We start from the raw sequence: 20,272 nt of genomic DNA on the forward strand, positions 1-20,272 counted from the left end.
GCTGCGCAGCAGTGCAGTAGAATGTTCGCTGGGTGAAGCTAATCAGGAAAAACTTTGCGATTTTTTATGTTGTAAATTTTTCAGGAAAAGCCTCAATATGAGAGCCAAGAAATTTGTGGACTGTTGTGTCCTTGTAAGAGCTATGTTATGATAGGTGCCATGCCCGTCATTTACTTTGCGGTTGTACGCAGTTGCGTTGCCTCATCAGTCGTTTTGAGTGCCGTGCCGACAGGTCGCGCTGTTCAGAATCTCAAGAAACATTCTATGATGTTTAAGGGCGGATAATTTAACGTCGGTTGCCGGGGCCGTGCCACGATTAAGCTTGAATTCCGTAGGCCCCAGATGTGAGGAGCAAGCCTAGGTGGCCCGCTGGTTCTCCGAGACTTGTTACCAGTTGCTGGTAACTTTTTCCCTAGGTTGGAAATCAGAATTTAAATACATTTTCGTAGCCATTTTTAATTACTATTTAATAATTATTGTAAAGTTGTATTTTATTTTTGTTAGTTTTAAAGTCTGGTTAAAATATTATTTTTTGCAATTTTTATATAATTTTCTGTTATTATTCTTGTTCTAATTGCGCTTGTCAGGCACGCGTGCTAAATCTTCCTGCTTCAGTTGTTTTCGGAATGAGCCGAGTGCGCTCGAAGATGGACAAGAAACTAACGAGCAGCTGCAAAGTGCTGAAGTACGAACTATCGGCAGCCCGGGGACTTGTAATTTCACCAACTAGGAGAGCGAAGTACCGAGCTGCCTGCGTCAGACGACGACAGACAGTAATTCACTCCATGAGTTACATGAGATGCATCTGGATGCCTGCGTCGTGGAGTAAAGTAAGGTTGACGACTCAAATAGATTCAAATAGTTGGGAACAGAAAATACGCAAATTCGGAAGGACGGATTTTAGTATAACGAAGCATGCATTTGTTTCAATGGGACAGCTACGAGATTTAACATGTGCAGATTGGTTCCTGAATATTGCTACATACGTTTATATTGCTAACGAACAGTTATGAATAAGTTGTCTCGCAACTGGAAAAAGTCTGAGCGATTATCGAAAATTATGTTTTCCGCCTTTACAAACTGTAACAAATTGGAAACAGTTATGAGCAGTCAGTGTTGGTTCCATGTTTATGAAACTACTGTGCACAAACAGTAAATTTCAAGTCTACGAACTAACATAACTATTAAGAACTAAGCGTAATTAAAGTCCTCGAAGATGCGTGAAAAAGATAGTTGGGTAAGCATGCTTGTAATTGAACTTGAAATTCATGATGAACAGAAAGGCCTTATAAACGTAGCATGTTAGATTTTTTTTATTATTATTTAGCCTGGTAATGAAATGAGCAGTTTATTATGTCATTTGTATTAACATGAGATTTCCTTAACTTTATTGTGATATTATGAGGCATGTATTTTATTTGTAATATTTTAATATTTTTTTAATAATTGTTATGAAGCATATACTTTAGAAAAGGTTTAACATTTGCATGATAAGGCAAGTTAGTATCTCACAACAGTCATGGTCAGTTTCACAATTGTAATTGAATTTAATAAATAGCAAAAAAAAAATAGCTTAAAGTTTAACTGTATTGTTTTCTTTTTATCATCACTACCCATTAGATGCTTTTCTATAAGATTTTGATGACGATAATGCATTGGATAAATTTTGGGAATCTCACACCGCATGCTCGGGGGAGAACTCAGGCTTCGGAAAATCGAGTGTATACAGCTTGTTTTGGGCAGCGGTGTGATTGACGCTCTTGGTAGCATGTATGTGGGGAGTTTTTGTCGGCCTTGTAGCAAAATCAATGCAGTTTGAGATCAAAATACGTGTTTGCAAACAATTACAATTGATTCTCCTGAAACTGATGGGTAAAAGCTAACGAACTTGTATTTAAACATGATAAATACGTACATTTTTTCCCCTGAGAATTCACAAAAAGAAGGAAAATCAACCGAATTTCATGAATTAAAAGTTTCCGAATTTTTTGAGATGTCTAAACGTCAATGAAAACATAATTTTCCATTTCAATATTGTCAGTACAAGAAGAAATACCAGAAATATGGGGTGATTTCCGTGACATTTCCCGGAATTCTGTAACCGTTTTAAATTCCTTGACTTTTCCCAGTTTTCCCGGTTTTCTGGTTCTGAAGCAACCATGCTGTTACTTATATACATTTAGAAAAAAATATAAAATTTAAAGTTATAAAAAAATAATACAAAAAAAATAGCCATCTTAAAAACTATTTGCAACTGTAACCAAAGCAGGGTGGCCACACACATTCTCTAATGAAATTCCCTGACTTTTCCAGTTTTTCCCTGACCTGGTCTTAATTTTCCCTGACTCAGATTTTGCATTTAGGCTACTTCAAGTTTTAAAAATTAATCTGCACATTTTTTTAAATACTGCAAGTCTTCAATAAATGGTAATTGTTTTGTATTGCGTATTCATGTCCATTTCTCGATCTTGATCGTGTGAAAATTGAATCCGTAGCACGTGATGCTTATTGTTTTAATTAAGTACGCCAAAAGACCCTGAACATAATCAAAACTTGTGGTGTAACAATGAATAATGATTGTGAGTTGAACAAAAGGGAAAATCTATCTTGTATTCATCTTACGATCATTATACATTGTTATACCACTAGATTTGATCATGTCCAGGATCTTTCAACATATTAAATCAAAACAGCAAGCATCACGTGCTACAGGATAAATATGCATGGGATCATGCTATCAGGATACAGGGATCAGCTTCGATACAATATATAAATTTTTCCATCCCAGTTTTTTTATCTACATACAAAACTCACTGAGAATGAAAAATTTATTAGATTAGGTATTTACTCACCTAAATGTATTATTGCAGTCAATCACGCTGGAACGGATTAATGTTTTAACTAGTGTCTAATTAGAAGATAAAAGTACTTATAAACCTACCCATGAGATGTTATGCATATTTTACAAAATAAATAAACAAAACAACTTTCACCAACACTACAAACATTTGCTTTGAAATATTACTTGCAATATTTTAAAGACTTTATTTTCTCTTCTAGAAGCGCAGTTTCTTTCTTTGCATTTTCGATAAGTGCTTGTCTTTTCTTTTCTAATTCTTTAATTTCTACTGCAATTCTTTGCAATTCTTCTTTTTTTTCTTTTTCAGCACATTCTTGAGCCCTTTCTTGTTCTTTTCTTTTTTCTAAGTATTCTTGATAACGGGATCTTGCATTTCGTGCAGCATGTATCATGGGTTTCGTTATGGTAACATTTTTGAGACCACCAAGTGCCACAACTGCATCGTATATCTGCCTCTGTGCTATTAAAGATTCCTCTTTTTGGTTTTCTACGATACATTCCTTATTTACTGAAAATCCTCTCTCAAGTCTCGCATTTCCATGAGAAAGAATGAAAATTTTTTTCACAAACCTTTCAAGTTCTTTTTTATCACTTTTACAACTGGAAAGAACTCTAACCCATGATTCATCCAATCTATCTTGCTCTTCAGAAAAATTCTTCATTTCTTCTTTAAAAACTTCAGTTCCTGTAATATACACGAATTGGCGTTGAACTGCATCAGCTTCCATCCCTGTCATATGCCTTTTTTGTACTAAGTGCTGCAATGTGGATGTTAATCTCTTATCTCTAACATTTGGCTGCAAAGCTATTTCAGGATCCAAGCATGCTATACCCTTTGTAAGTACATATTTCAATGGAGACCTCTCGAACAGTTTTTTACATAAAACCTGCAGACAAGTTCTACATTCTTGACGGAACTTCAGAATATCAATTTCTCTTACTTTTGTCTTGATTTTTCGCAAGGCTTCCATTGTAGCGAATCCCAAATTCACCTCGTTTGCAGTAACAAGATTTTTGGATTCTGAAATGTCTACACTTGTTACAGAACTAGCAGCATTCATTACTTCTGCCTTGACAAATCTTGACATCAGAGCTCCCAGTATATGTTTAAGTGATTCATACAAAAATGGGGCCATTGGATTATCTGACTGAAATTTTGTCAAAAAAGGCTCTACTTCACTTGCTAGAGCCTGGAAAAATGTAAGCTTACAAATTATCAGATTATCTTTAACAGCTGAAGCCACAGTATTGAAACTCTTACATTTTGGAGTCAATTTTGGATCCTTTTTCACAGCATCAACATACTGAATCACCTTGGGTAGTATCTGAATTACTCTGGTCACCCCTTTTCCATTTTCGACCCAACGGACTCTACAGAACTTTAATGGAAATAGTTTGGAACCAGAAAAATGGATGACATCTCCACATCGAGCAGGAACATACCTGAATAATGAGTACAAAGCCCTTAAAAATTCAATAATTTCCCATTCAGTTGCCTTTATTCCTGCTTCGAAAGCACCATGTACATTGTGTAATCCACAAGTACCAATATCCAAAATCAGAAGGGCATCAGGATCTTTAGTAGCTAAACTAACAGACAGATCACGAAGGAACTTTATATTTACATTTGGGCCATCCATTGACACCTGAGAAATCTTGGCAAAGTCAATTTCTGACAAAGCTCGTGTGAATGCTTCCAACAACTTCTCAGACGTAGCATGATTAAGAAATTCTGAAGAAAAATATCTAGTTGAAACACGTTGCTCATTTTTATTCCAAAATCGCACAATGATATCCATTTGACCTAGCTGAGCCACTTTGTTCAGAGATTCATCAAACCCTTCTACCAACTCCGAACATTTCATTACTTCCTTTTTAAGCTCAGAATGAAAATATGGAGCGAGCCCTTCCAAAATAACATAACCAATCTTGGTTCGCTGAAGCTGCATTTTCCTAGCTATCTTAGAATCAGGAAACATTAACTGAAAAACGGACACATCGTTTGCTGCACAGCGTAGGGACTTGTGTGACATAACAGTCTCAAGACACCATATTATTTCAGCACGTGTTACATTTTCACCAAGAACAAATGCATTCATTCCATGTAACTCCTTATGTAATGGCACAGAAACATCAAAATTTTTCGTTGAATCATTTTCAGATATGCAGGCGAGATTTGCAGACGATGTTAACACAGGTAAAGAACTCGACAAGGAAGATGAAGCAGATTGTGAGCTATGAAACCCTTTATCAGGCTGCTCGGATTTTACTGAATTAGTTACAAACCCGTCCAAGTTAATGGAAGTTTTTCTACTTCTCGCAGCTTTCTTATGCTTTTCACCTTGCATGTGGCTTGTAATGGCACGTCTTCCCATGTTGCTTAATGAAATTGTTTTCTGACAAAACAAACACCTAGCTTCATTTTTGTTTACCTTTGACGGCATCAACCATGACGAAAATTCAACATCTCTTAGCCAATCCTCTTGAAAGCTTGTGTTCTTGCGAATAGGCGGCATTTTCACAAATCAAATATAGACTAAGAAGTAACTAATGTATGCGTAACATTCTAAATAATAATAATAGAGTTCTCTTCTTGCAAATAGGCATTCATTATGAACAATAAACAAATGTCCCGTTTTCGCTAAATTTACGTCTAATGCATAATAAATAAATGCAGAAAGTACATTGCCACTGTGCACCCGGGCAAACAAGATAAATACACCGTTGCAAATATCTCGTTCACTTGTTTAATGTCAGGTCCGTATTTACCGCGTATTCTGAAGCACTAGTCCCCATAAATATAAGGCTAAATTATTTAATGTGTTGGAAATAATCTTCACATAATATATATGCGTAGAATAACACTTGACAATAAATAAGTCACATCATGTATCTTTTTAAGCCTACCACCGAATACTTTAAATGAAGAAAATATTTTCACAGCGTAACGGAAGATAAGTGTTATCGTATTTAACGCCAGTCAGCTGGTTGGCTTGCCCGCCCAGGCGTGACCTTCAACACACGTGCGTGCGCCTATCAGCCTGCTGTCGCAAGTAGCTGGATCCTTTGTTATTACGTTTAAAATTCGACAAAATTAAAACACTTTTACGGTAACCTGTGGTGTAGGAATGTAAAAAAAAAAAAAAAAAAAAAAAACATTGTGGAAAATCTTATGCGTGACTGGAGAAAAATAATTGTGTTTCGAGTGATAGTGGTATTGCAATAAAAAGTTTAATTGATGTGAGAATTCGTAGCGTGTACTTCCTTAGCGATTTTCCGATGTATTTTTGAATCTAACCAGGAACTGATTTCAATCATCTGTGACAGAGATGTTAATGACGTCTTACTGTTGCAAACAAAACAACTGCAGTAGCCATTACTTTTATAGTGTTTCTTTCCGTCGCACCACGATAATCATGTTATAATTCAGAGTTGATTCATAAGACAAATATTTACAACCCGCTATATTCTGGTACACGTATTTACTATAGAATGTTTATGGCACTTCTACACAAAAAAGTTGCGGTTGGTAGCCATTACATTAATGTTTTTTTTTTCCCGTCGTATCACAATTTAACATGTTATAATTCAGTTAATCCATACAATATTTACCGCTCGCCATATTTAGATACATGTATTTATTTACGAGATGTTTTATGACGCTTAACTGCTGTAAACATAACTGCAGTTGGTAATCAGTACATTCATGGTGTTTTTTTCCTTAAAATCATGGCAAAAATTTATATATATTTTTTTACAGTGGCAATTTCGTGCTAGCTGGAATTACAGACGTGCTATTCTAGACTGGGGTATTAAAATTTACATCGCGGTAACTGAATTCGCGCAGTTTGATGAAAAAACAAAAGCAGCATTAATGTACAAATGGCTAGTGACTAGTTTTGTTTACAACAGTAGAGTGCCACGTATACGACCTTCTGCGACTAAAAACTTTCTTCTCGTAGTAAGATTTTACATTTCCTTATAATTTTTAATCAATTCAAGTTTTTTTTTTTTTTCAAACCTCAAACCTTCGGTAATAATTGTATCTCTCGTAAAAAAATATACTTTCAAACCCGTCCAAGATGTCAGTTGTTCATTTTGAAACCACAGGTTACCCAACATTAAATAATGACGGAACTAGTGTCATGCAGTGTTGCCGTGCGGCGTTGTCAAATTTTCAGAACACATTTTACAAAGTAAGAAAGAAAAGAAAAAAAACTGCAGATTATTGGAGTGTATACGAAAATACACCGAAATAATTGTGAAAATAGCACTACTAAATAATGTTGTTATAGCAAAAATCGCTGCTGAAATGCAGAAAACAACTCATCTAAAAAAATTCCCTGACCCATCAAAAAATTCCCTGACTTTTCCAGGTTTTCCCTGACCTGTTTTAAATTCCCTGACTTTTCCCGGGTTTCCCGGTTTTCCCGGACTGTGGTCACCCTGCAAAGGCTCTCCAGACTACAACTAAAAAGGTTGTGTTGTGTAATAATAAAACTAAACAAAAACTGGACTCAACTTAAAACACGTATTAAAAAATCACACATTAAATATTAAAATTAAATATAAAAATTTACCGTATAGAAAAATTACAGTTCATAAACTGTCCACTGTCCATGGTGAAGCATGCCACAAGTGTGAGATAGAGATGGTGGGATAGAGAGAGATGTATAGATGGAGATTGAGAAATACAAAAAGAGAGAGAGAGTTGAATAGGGATATTTATAAATACAGTCAAACCTCTCTGAAACGACCCCTCACGGTTCCCAGGAATAGGGTCGTAAGAGATGTTTTCCGAAATTTTCCATTCATTTCAACCCCCCCCCCAAAAAAAATAAAACACCGCTACTCGATAACCAGCCGTACAATGGCAGGATGCTGTCACTCACAATGCTAGGCGGCTTTGCTTTAAACCCACTTCAACCTTCATGACAAGTCCGTCGCCCTACAGGCCACCTCTAAAGAAATATGTGTTAGTTTACATGTACGTTTTCTGCTTTCCGTAGTTAAATACACTAGAACCCCGATGTCACAAACCCCGCATTTAATGAAGCAGTGATTTTACGAATATATTCTCAGGAACCGTCGAAAAATTGGACATTTTGACCAAAATGTGAAAATCAGAAGAAAAAATTAAAAAAAAAAAAAAACGAAACGTAATGAAAGATCATTAAAATCTGTTAATATTAACACACAGCGTATTTTTGTGTCAGTTTTAATACTTCCAATAATGTTCACGTAAGAATAACAGAAAAATAATGGGACATTTCCTTTAAAAATATGGCAGCTGTAGGTTCTGCAACGCGAGTGGGCACACAGGCGCACACGAAGCTCGCCCGGCTGGCGGGCGGCAGCGGCTTCATGACGCATAAGCTCACACCTTCCCCCCCTCGGTAACATTCTTCAAGGCTAGCTCATCCCTCCCAGACACACAAACCATATAGTGTCCTCCCTTATAATACCCCAACTTCGCTCCCCTTTGAAAAACCTTCAGTGAAGAAATGCTCATTTCACCCTTTGGGCTATTAAGAATGGGGTACTAAAGCAGCGAGGGAGGGTTAAAAATATGTCACTTTTCACACCAAGTTCGAGTTCAGTCATCTCTGGCAAGGAATTTACATGCTTTCAAACTTAAATATAAATGTATTTTAATAGCTAGGGTCCTATGAAAAGGAATATACCGAATAAAATCAAGCTGCTGTCACCAAACAAAGCATAAAACGGCCCAGTGCATGGTAGCTTCGTTATTGCTCGCGCGAGAGGTGAGACGTGGAATGTTAGAAGAAAGATAAATGCGAGGGAGACAGACGGCAGCCAGTGTGTTTCCTGCATGGGCAATAAGCGGCGTAGCCTTTTTTTTTATGCTGGGTGAAGCGACCTTTTTCTATCAACCCACGGGAAAAGATAATTATTGCTTGAGCTGTCAAAATAAACATCGCTGCGACAGTTAAAACAAGTCGAGGCGGGCGTGCATCCAGTCGGTCACTGTGTATTGTCAACCGATAGTAATAAAAATAAAGAGAAATCCAGCAGGTAGCTTTCTTTGCCTTAACTGCGTACCACACTAGACACTCGCAAAAAGCTAAACGTAAACACGTTGCCACAAAAACCTTTATCTGCACCCTGCCGGCAAGTGGAATGGCGGTTGTTAAGCGCTGACAGCTGTCGACAGGAAGTGGGATCTATTTTTAGATATGTGCTGCCTACAGCAGTACACCTCTCTGCAAGAGAAACACAGTAACATGCTACTCACCACAAGAAACTTATTTTATGTGCGATTTTCTTTGGATTTTCGGCAATTTTTCACGGTTCCTCGAAATCGGGTTGTAATAGAGAGGTGGTCGCAATAAATGGGGTCACAACAAATAGGTTTTACTGTATGTATATAGATAATTAGAGGTATAGATAGAGAGATGGAGAATTAGAGAGTGATATAGAAAGATTCTTTGTATATATGTAATTACTTCAAGTTCAAACAAATTACAAAAAAATTGAATGAGGCATTGCAACACATGCTAAGCATTAGCTAGTTAAATATATAATATATATACAGTCAAACCTCATTAATATGAATCCGCTTAGTACGAAATTCCCATTTATGCAAAGTACTTTCACAGTCCCGAAAAATAAAGTATGATTTCCTATGTTATTCAGTACTTTTAATACGAAATACGGTTAATATGAATTACGAAGTTTTTTTGATCCCTCAAGTAGCTGTTAACGTGTATAAGTAAACGGTTAATACGAATTTCACCGTCGAAGTCTAAAGAAAATCGTCTTCATAACCGTCATGTAAACAAACGTTTCCCCAAAGATACATGTATATATCCTACAGCGCAAAATGGTCGAAAAACAAGATGAAAAGTTCAACTCTAGTGGTGATGATAGTAACTAAACTAGGAAAGATGCCATGTTGTAAACGAAAACGAAAAGGAAAGAACTCTACCTTATTAATATTAGTCGTCGGAAGTGTACATACGTAGAAGTTTAAACAATCTATGGAAAAAAGTTCTGATATTTTCCATTGTTCACGCACGTGTATCTTAACCTCAATTTTGAGTGTTAGTTGTTTTGTAATATGACTGCGAAACGTAAACGCAACGAACTTACATTGCAAGTTAAAGTTAAAATTATCGAAGAAGTAGACAATGGAGAGAGAACGAAAACTGAAATTGCGAGAGAATTTAACATCCCGCAATCGTCGTTGTCGACAATACTAAAAAATCGTGAAAAGATTGAATCGGCTTTTGCGAGTTCGTGCAGATTATCAACAAGAAAAATAATGCGGGGCCCAAAACATCAAGAAATGGAAGCTACCTTGTTGCAGTGGTTTTAAGAAATGCGTGCAGCAAACTTGCCAATATCTTGACCTATGATTCAAAAGAAGGCAGACTACCTAGCATTGAGGTTAGGAATTTCAGACTTCAAGTTCAGCAATGGTTGGCTACAACGGTTTAAGGATCGCAACAATCATGTTGGCAAAACTGTGTGTAGGGAGTCGGCAGCAGTAGATATGACCAAAGTTAAATGTGGTAAACAATGCTTAGCTTATAAGAAAAAGATAGTGCAAACCAGAATTGATGCTTTTTTTAAACCAAATGTTTGAATAGAAAATGTGTCATGAATGCAAGTTTATTGAAGTTTGTATTATGATTTATTCTGTAAGTGTTGCATTGTGTTTGTTTTCTTCAGTGTTTACATATTGTCATGCATGTAGTGAAGCCAGCTTATACTACCAACGGTGTGTATAATTTTCTTTATAATTGTAAATATAGGCATTTAAAGTTCAATCAATTTTTTTTGTCATGATATCCCAATAGTTTGGTTAATACAAACCCTTGTTATTACAAAGTGCTAAAATTTGGTCCCTTCAGGTTTGTAATAATGAGGTTTGACTAACTAGTTTATGCATGCATTGTTTATTCTGACAAAGTATTGTAGCATAGTCCATTCTCTAATACTCTTAAATTTACTACACTTCGAAGAAAAACTTCTCTCACTACCCGAGCCTAACTTATTTTTTAGGAACTCAACTAAAATATAATCAAATCTGGACTTCACAGTATTATTACTGTATTTGACTCCGCTTAACCCAAAAATTTGTAGAATCATCCATCTCTACAAATTACACAACTTTTGAATTTTTACCTGGAATCCAGGGTCCTGGATCTTCTCTGTTCTTAACGAGAAGAACTGTCCAATAGACAGCTTCCTATTTTGTTTCTGGGATATACTAGCATCCATGGAAGATGACCTGAAATAGAAAGTCACAGACTTTTCATATCTTTACCAATCTATTAACAGAGAATGTGATAGCTTATCTCAGTGATTCAGTAGGCAATACTGAGCTGTATTTAGGGTTCGCACAGTCTTGCTTCAGAATTTCAAGAAAATTTCCTCAGATTGTTTTGTTTTCCTTTAAAGGTCACAGCTAACTTTTTTTTCTTATTACGATATCTGGCAAGATAACAGATAAACTACAATACAAATTAGTATTATCAAAAACCCTTTTTAACACATACAATATTTAACATGCAAATTTGAATATAAAATGTTTTCCTTTGCACATGCAGTTTGCACTGTTTACATTTTCATGAACACTATGTATCCAAAACACATGCAATGTCAAGAGGTTCTTCATTAAAAACAAATTTTTGTCAAATACCTTTTTATAATTATATCACTCTTTGTGAAATCAGCCAGTTCCCTCATTAAACCATTCTTGGTAAGCTTGGAAACTAATTCTAAGCCTGTGGCTTCAGAAGTCTATCCAAAACTCCAGTTTGTGAGGAGGAGACTGCACATTTTTGGTGAAGGTGTCTTCAATGATGAAGTGATGGAAAGTGCCAACAAGCTCAAGTCTCTCCACAAAGCAAAAACAAGTGAATTGTTAAAAAAAAACAGCACAACACATGTCGCTGAAGCTGGACAAGTTAATGGCAGAGGATCCTGCTCGCAAGTACTTGCAACGATTTGCAGAGTTGTTTCACAAGCAAAATATACTCACTCAGGATGTTACTAGCAACAAACTTAAAGTTCTTTTCTCAAAAGTTCCATCACTTAGAGACATAGAACTTGATCAGGGTGTACATGCATATACTGACCTTGTAGAGCTATTGAAAACACACACCAATCTTAGTGTATTTGAAGCACTAAATTCAATGCAAGATGAACACAGATCCTTTGTGGTAGGTGCTTTAAGAGCTATATGGATGCCTGTGTCAAATTTGAATTGTGAGCGCTTCTTCTCACAATTTTCTGGTGTTCTCACAAACAGGAGAACAAATCTAAGTCTAACCAACCTTGAATTCTGTCTTTCTATGCATATGAAGCCTTTGCATGAGGTTCTGGAAGTTGTCATTAAAGTATACGTATTTACAAGAAATTAATCTTAAAAACACTAGTAGCTACTAGACATTTTACTTCAAAAACACATTATTTACTGTTTGCACGTGTGTAAATTCATTTTGAGTGAGCAGTGTCTGCCTAAGCTGCATCATTTTATTAATTTGCTTGTTGTAAAAATGTTAATTACCTTAATGCGCATGAACACTGGTTTAAAAATCGGTTTTAATTTTTTTAAATTAATTTAAAATTGGATGTATGTAAGCTTTTATGCAGCAAATTTAAACAGCCCTTTCAATTTATTTTGATCTTGTATACATTTGTTACTCAAGAAATTTGCATTTTACTCAAGAATATTGGTAATTTTACTCAAGAATTTTTGCTTTCCTCACTCAAGAAATTTGGCAGGTGCTATTCAAGAAATTACCGAGTCCCTACCAATGACGTAAAGGAAAATATGCACAGTAATACAAGAGAAATCTGGCAGTGATTCATCACCATTCACTTTTGCGAGAAAAACATTTAAAATGGAAGGAATGTTAGTAAACAAAAAAGTGTGAACAATCTGCCACTGCCATAACCTACTCTGTACAATTCTTAGGTTTGTTTGCGAGAATTTTTCTGTTTGAGTTTCCTTTTTGGCATTACTTTACCAGGCATACTTAGGGTACCATGCCGCTACAGCTCTGTCCTAAGGGCATAAATGGTTAGTTCGGAACAGCAAGTAACTTTGGAGGCTTCTGTAACTGCATTGTTCACTCATGTTTTTATTTTTTATTTAAATGCTTAAATACTTTCAATATAATCTTTTGCTTCCTCCCTCACAGCATAGCCTACCAAAGAAGTTTCTTTCCATGCTAAATTTTACAAAGTATACATTTATGTAATTCATATTAGAGCAGAAAATAAAATCATATATGTGAATAAATAACGTGTCAAAATTAACTATAAGTACTGTGTTTTATCGCATAATCATTGCACATTTTATACTAAAATCAAGTTTGAAAAGTAGGGGTGCGACATTTATGCAAAAAAAAACATATTTTTGTTTCGTAAAATTATTAATAAAAACAAAACCCATTCATGGAAAGAACGTTTAATTAAAAAGTATAGTGTACAAGAGCACACCAAACAATTTAAATTAATAAGTCATGCAACAAAAACCTCTCTTCAACTTTAAATCGAAAAACAAAATCTGTGACCCGAATGCGAGCCTGAACTAACGCATAACTATCATCGTAGTACACACTTACCACGAAAGAGAGCGGGCCATCAAATGTAGTTGACTCGACACTCAAAAGAGCGCGCGCATCGCATGAATCGGCGAGATATCGATATTCGACTACTGTATTAGGCATGTGCGAATGTTAAATTTTCGTTGTGAATCGAATTGCGAAGCAAATAGTAACTATTTGTGCGAAGTCGAATCGAATGCGAATAGTTGCATTTTTTTTTATCTCAACTTCCCAAACCCATTAATAAAGTTTCCCACATAAAAAAAATTGCAGTTTTAATCTGTTTTATTTAAAAACATGAAACCATTTATTTTGAAAAAAAATTCTTATATGTAAAATTTAATTATAGTTTTATAAACACAACATAAATTGAACTACTGTTCTTTTGAGCCTTCAAAAAATGTCCATTGTTAAGTATAATGAACTTTTTCTAAACCTGGGAAAATTATTGAACTCCCATGTCCATTTGGGGCAAGAACAAAAAAGAAAAAACTAAAACTATTTAAAAATATACACACAAAACCCCATTTAAATCTTTTAGTAAATAAAATATTTAAACACAATTTATAGTTATAGCATCTCAGCAGTTTAGCTTTTATTTTAAGTTGGCATGTAAAAACACCAATTGCTCTACATGCTGAGGAAGCAAGTTTTCTCTTCGTGCTGAAACAGCATTCCCAGCTGCTGAAAAGAGACGCTCTGAATTTACTTGTGTGGCAGGAACCTCCAGATACTTTAGCGCTACTTAGGATAAATATCGGTACTTTGTGCCTTCATTTTGCCACCATTACAATGGAATCCAATGTCTGCTGATGTGGGGTTCTTTTAAGTACTGTCGTACCTCTTCTTCTCCTTCATCATAATCTTTATTGTCTTGCGTTGGAATACTGTCCAAGATAGCCCATAAAGAAGACGTTGGTGCAGAGTTAAAAATGTTAGATTTAACTTCTTTAACTGCATGAATGGAATTCGTTTTTATACTTTTAATTTCCGACACAACAATGGCTTGTGATTCCATTGTTGATAGAAGAACACCTTTAAATCTGGGATCTACCAACATTGCAGCACGCTGTAGGGGCTCTTGCATGTAGTTTGGAAACCTCGACTTACGTTTTTATGCAACGCTCTTGCAAGTGTCACTCCATCTTTTTTGGTAGCGATGTGCGATTCGAGGTTACAAAGAAGACAGTGAAGTACTGGAATGATCATAGACAATGTTGGGTAAGTGTTACCACTCATTTCTTCTGTGGCCTCTGCAAGTGGTGGTAAAACTTGAACAAAGTTCTCAGCAAGTTTCCATTCCACTGCGATCAGCATGTTTGTATCACCAGAGTTCACGTTGTCGGGAACAAGAGCAGGTTTCATTTCCAGCAGTCTCTTCAGCATTTGGTACTCTGAGCACCAACGTGTATCAACATGCTGAATTACCTCTAGTTTAGGCATGTTAAACTGCTCCTGGAGTGTGTTTAGTTTTTTTCCTAGCACGAGTGCTTCTTCGGTAATGACCAACTATACTCCTGGCCTTACTAAGAAGTGTGTTTGTACCTGGGCAATCGTTCTTGCTGTTTTCAATTGGAATTTGAAGGGTATGAGCTAAATATGATCTTGATCCATCTTTAAATAATTATGCTGAAGCCTGTCTGGAATTATGAGCATCGTCAGTGATACAGAATAATGGTATAGGCGACACTGCTGGGTCGATTCCCCAGTCAATGAGAACATTTTGTAGGGTAGCAGCCCCATGAACACTTGTATGGGATTCATTTACAACAGTTTTGATCATTGTAAATGACACAGAAGTAAAGTCGGGTGTCGGAGATAATTGCAGGTAAGTCTGATGTAACTGTACAATGAACATGAAGTCCAGCTATCAGATGTAAATCTTGTACAAGCATTTCCTTGAGTTTTTTTTTCTCATAAAGTGCTGCGATGTAATGTTCAGAGAAAGTAGTTTTGCATGGTACTGTACATGTAGGTGCAACATTTTTGTGTCCCATTAAATCTTGAAACCCACGCCCTTCTGCAAACTCATAAGGCAAAAGTTCTGTTGCCAACATTTTGGCATTTTCTTTTGTAATACTTTGTGCTTTAGGATCGGTTGGTGACATCTTCTGTGTACTTCTGAACATAGTCGATAAAGTAGACTGTAGAAATTGTGGTTTTTATTTGCAGAAGTTTCTGAAAGTGTGTTTGGCCCCCAAATGGTTCTGGAGTGTCGTTGTAGTGCCTGCAAGAAATATTTTTTTTGTATGTCTTACTCATTTTCTTGAGAAAATTATTTATTTTGTACAATCAGTATAACATAAAATGTACTAGATGTGTTTTTAAAAAATAAAGTGATATTTTAAATATTTAAACACGGGGCATTCAACAGTTCTCACGTTTTAAATGGAAATTATCTGTAATAATAAAACTGCCCTCATATGGCAATTAAAAATAGTGCAATACTCTAAAATAGTTATTCTTCTGAAAAACAACATTATAGAAATTTTATTTTTGAGTTTCTCTCATTTCAGTTGATGACTATGGTCAACTGCATTGCAGTATTTCAAGTTGTTAATCAATCGTTTGCAGTTTTAACAGTTTATTAGGTTAGGTTAGGCTAGGCTAGCTTAGCTACATTTAAGTTATTCTAAATCATTTAAATGGGTGGTTAGGGTGTTAACTACATATAAAATAGGCCCTATTGTTTAAATGCTTGAACCATTGGTTAGGTAAGCTTAACTACAAATTAAAATACTGCCAGTTGGCATCTATTGATTGTTAGATTAGGTTAGCAACATTAAAAATACTTATTTGTGGTTTTCAAGACAAGTAGTAGTCTACTCAAAAATACCATTTTCTGTATTTTTTAACTTTTTGGATTAGCTCTAACCGTATTAGAAAAACACCAAAATTAGAATAATTAGTAATTTCACAGATCACTAAAGTCTAATAATATTTGCTATTTTTTCATCCACATCGAAAAACTACACGAAAAAAGAAAAACTAGCGATAATTGTGATACGTGTTTTAGGGAAAATTCATATTGTAGAAAGATAGTAAAATTTCCAAATTCGCTATCTAAACAATATCAATCTATTACACAAACACTTTTTTATAGCAAATTACTTCATCATGGCTTCAAACGTCCCCGCAAAACCGTTATTATGAACGTTACGACGAAAATCTTGTCTAAAAGTAGTCAACATGAAAAGTTATTAGGTTGAAGGCATAAGAAAACTAATAAAAAAATACATTTCAAGAGTGGTTGCAACGTGACATAATTGCGTTTTACTTTGTCTTTTTTACCGCTGGATATTGCATTACAATCGGAGAACAGTTATTACCACGCATATAATATTTTATATCGCTGTGTACAACCCACAAATTTATAAAAACAATACAATTATCATTGTAACATAACCTACCACGCGGGCATTTGAACAATTGTTTGCATTTATCGAATTGTGCGGAACAATCTCCAACATATGTGAAAAGAATTCCATATTGCACTAGGTTTTTTCCTTTTGACGGTATTTCTCTAGATTGTGATCATCCCTCTGCGCCTTTATCCATTTATAATTTCGTTAGACGAAATTAATAAGCCCAGTAGGCGACACAGTGCTGCAATAGGTTATGTAACTCTTTAGATTAATCGATTATGAAGTCACACTTGTGCGAGAGGTCGATCTTCCAAAGTTAACAGAAAATAAATCGTACGTGCGACGTTAAGACTTGAATGATACGAAGCTTCGTTTAATGCGAATAGTTCATATTGTTTCGAAGTATTATCGAATATTAAAAAAACTTCAAATTCGTTTGTACTATCGAAGCTTCGCACATGCCTATCGACTATGTACGTGTGCACACTCTATACGGGAAGCAACATAACCAAACATGAATGATGCCAACTAGCGCTGGCTAATTTTTAATAAGCGATACACCGCGGCGATGCAGGCGAACAGATAAAGGTTATAACGTTATAACATTTGAAAAAGTCTTTAAAAGAAAATTGACACATCAGACAACTTTGTATTTCTGTTAATTAGATAAGTAAGCAGTAATACAGTGAAACCTCTATTTAACAAATCTCAAGGGACCAAAATTTGTTGTGTTTGTTGTAAAGGGGTTTGTTAAGTGGAGGTTTTGCACGATATATTTCTAGTCATCATAAAGCTTCACATAAATGGCTAGAACTGTCATTCTGACTCTTTAATACGATACGAGGAATTAAACATGAAAAAGTACATAGAATACACTTGTTTATTGGCCAACCATTTGATGTTTGGAAATTATAAATTCCCATCTCCAGTGCTTCCTGGCGTGCCATTTCTTGTAAAATCGGCCCAGAGATGATGTTAGCTGCCCTAGCCTCCATTAGCCAGTCAAAAAGTATCTTGTCCAAATCATCATTTTTACATACTTTCACACGTTTTCGATTTGTTCCTACCAGAGAAGCGTTGTTTTCGATCTGTTCCCGGTTGGATAATATGGTCGAAAGTGTAGACGCCGGGATGTCGAAACGTTTAGCTATATCACTTTTTTTTCCACCTTCATCAACTGCATTTAAAATTTCTAATTTTATTTTAATGTCAATCTGTCGCCGCTTGTTAGGACTAGAATTCATTTTACAGTAGTACTGTGTTGATTTCCGTAACTACGTGTGGAAATAAATAAACAACAGTGAAAACTGGAGAGAGAAAAAAAAAAAAGGAAATTGTACTACACCATAGTTAAAAATATTTGCGTGTGCGCATCTTTAACCATACAAACGCAAAATACACTAGTTCGTCTTGCCAGAGCGATGGTACCGGGAGGTTTCCGCCACTAGCGCTAAATGTACCCGCCATTTTGAACAAAGTGTGGCATGTATACACGACATGTGTTATCCATGATTCTTTGTTTATTTATTGTCTTCCGCTATGGTGCATATTATTTTAAGGTTATACGCACGTATTTTTAAGCAGTGAATGCAAAAAAATTAGTGGATGTCTTGTAGGAGATGTTTATTTTTGCGTGTTTTTCAAAAGCAGCAGTTCGTTGTAAAGGGAATTTCACTATTTCGGAACAAATAAAATTAGGTATTTAGAGGTTAAAACAGCATAGATCTAATGGAGGTTCAGCGGGACCAAAATTTTATTTCGTTGCATGGGGTTTTTCGTTAAATAGAATATTCGTTAATGGAGGTTTTACTGTATCCTAATGAATATTAAATTTCAACTTTAAAATACATTGTTTTATATGGGAAAACTACCTACGCAATGCGCTCGGAATCTAACAGTGGGCCCAAAAACATCAAGCGACGTTTATGAGAAAAATTTTTTATTCAAGTTTTGATGCCCTAACAGTGCAACAATTATGCATGTGTGGCGATTATGCAATAAAACAGGTAACTTTGTATGATATACAGCAACAGTCATGCAGAAACAACGACAGCACTAACAGATGTCAGTGTGTGTTAGAAAGAGAGAGAAAACACCTATTTACTTCCACACTGCAATCTAAGAGTGGGACGCTCTAAAGTCATGTATTTTGATAAGCTAATTGCACCATACATTACTCTCAACAAAAATAAAATCAATATAATATCCTTTACACTAGGCGCAATATAACTCCGAGCTTGAGCTACGTCACACATGAGGAGTAGGGACTGCAACACGTGTGGGGTCGGGTGGATGAGGAGGGGGTATAAGCAGATACTGCGACCTTGCACAGCAGGTAGAGAAAAGCAGAAAACATTGACCACTTACCACTGACGTTCCAAGCACTACCACAGTTCTTCAACGCCACTGACTGTTCCATCCGAAGAGTCTGATGTGTAAACTTCACTGCTGTCACTGTTTGCATCACCTAACTGAACAATCACTTTATCAATTTCAATGTCAAAACGCACATCCTTATCCCAGTATTCGTTCTAGAGTGTCTTGACGTGATTGCAAATCGGTATCCAATCTTCTGGACCCATTCGGTTAAATATCTCCTCGCAAAGTTTTTTTATATTTGTCAAATTGCAAGTAACATTTCTTGAAGCGACTTCTCCTTTAACTTTAGCCCATGTGCTTTCTATCGGATTCAAATCCGGATGATAAGGGGGCAGACGAAGTAATGTGTGGCCACTATTTACCAATAGTCTGTCTGCTGAGTACTACACTTGCGAAGGTTTGTGCTTCTTTATGAGGTTATACAAGTTTGGTTTAAGCATGTCGCTAGTAAAGGAAATATTCTCTTTACTTAACCACTGCTGCATTTCCAATTTTGTCAAGCTGGAGGTAGGCGTTTTATTTATTTTTACCAACACTGTTTGGTGGAAGATTTGGTATTAATTGTTCGGCGAACCATTTTTCATTATTATTATCTTTATTCATGTTTTTGTGATAATCCCCTGTTGCCTGGTGCGACTTCCACATTGCAAGAGCATTTGGGATAAAACCCTTTTCGCCACCTGCGTGAATCATTATTAATCTTTGACCCTTCGCAACAGGCACTAGTAAACCATTTGAGGACATGTCACTCCACATTTTATTTTTTACATGAGACGACAATATGTACGACTCATCCATTTATATAATTGTGCGTTCATCGTTTCTATATTTACGCATACTCTTGAGATATTCTATACGTTTTTGCTGAATATCTGATTTTTCTATTAAAAGCAAGTGCTGCGATTTGGTTTTCTGCCACCTGAATCCTAGCTTCTTCAAAGTCGTCCTTAAGGTTGTATTGCTACCTTGGTAATTTATGTCATTCTTTAGTTTACGTCGTACAGTTTCGACAGTCGGCACACGTTTTTCAAGTAAGTAAAAATTGTACACAGTACATTGTACCACAGCTTCATCAAAGGTGTCAA

The 20,272-nt window shown here is 35.8% G+C and overlaps 1 protein-coding gene across 3 annotated transcripts in view; it reads right to left on the reverse strand.

Annotated features, from left to right (window-relative positions):
- The window catches only part of LOC134542500 (uncharacterized), a 145,627-nt gene that overhangs the window by 88,729 nt on the left and 36,626 nt on the right, over positions 1-20,272 (reverse strand). For all 3 annotated transcript variants that reach the window (XM_063386847.1, XM_063386849.1, XM_063386850.1), the window contains one exon: positions 11,012-11,117. In XM_063386847.1, coding sequence (XP_063242917.1) covers positions 11,012-11,117 — 106 coding nt within the window. The remainder of the gene's footprint in view (positions 1-11,011; positions 11,118-20,272) is intronic.

The sequence above is a fragment of the Bacillus rossius genome (genome assembly GCF_032445375.1).
Source record: "Bacillus rossius redtenbacheri isolate Brsri chromosome 4 unlocalized genomic scaffold, Brsri_v3 Brsri_v3_scf4_2, whole genome shotgun sequence".
Classification (NCBI taxonomy): Eukaryota; Metazoa; Arthropoda; class Insecta; order Phasmatodea; family Bacillidae; genus Bacillus; species Bacillus rossius.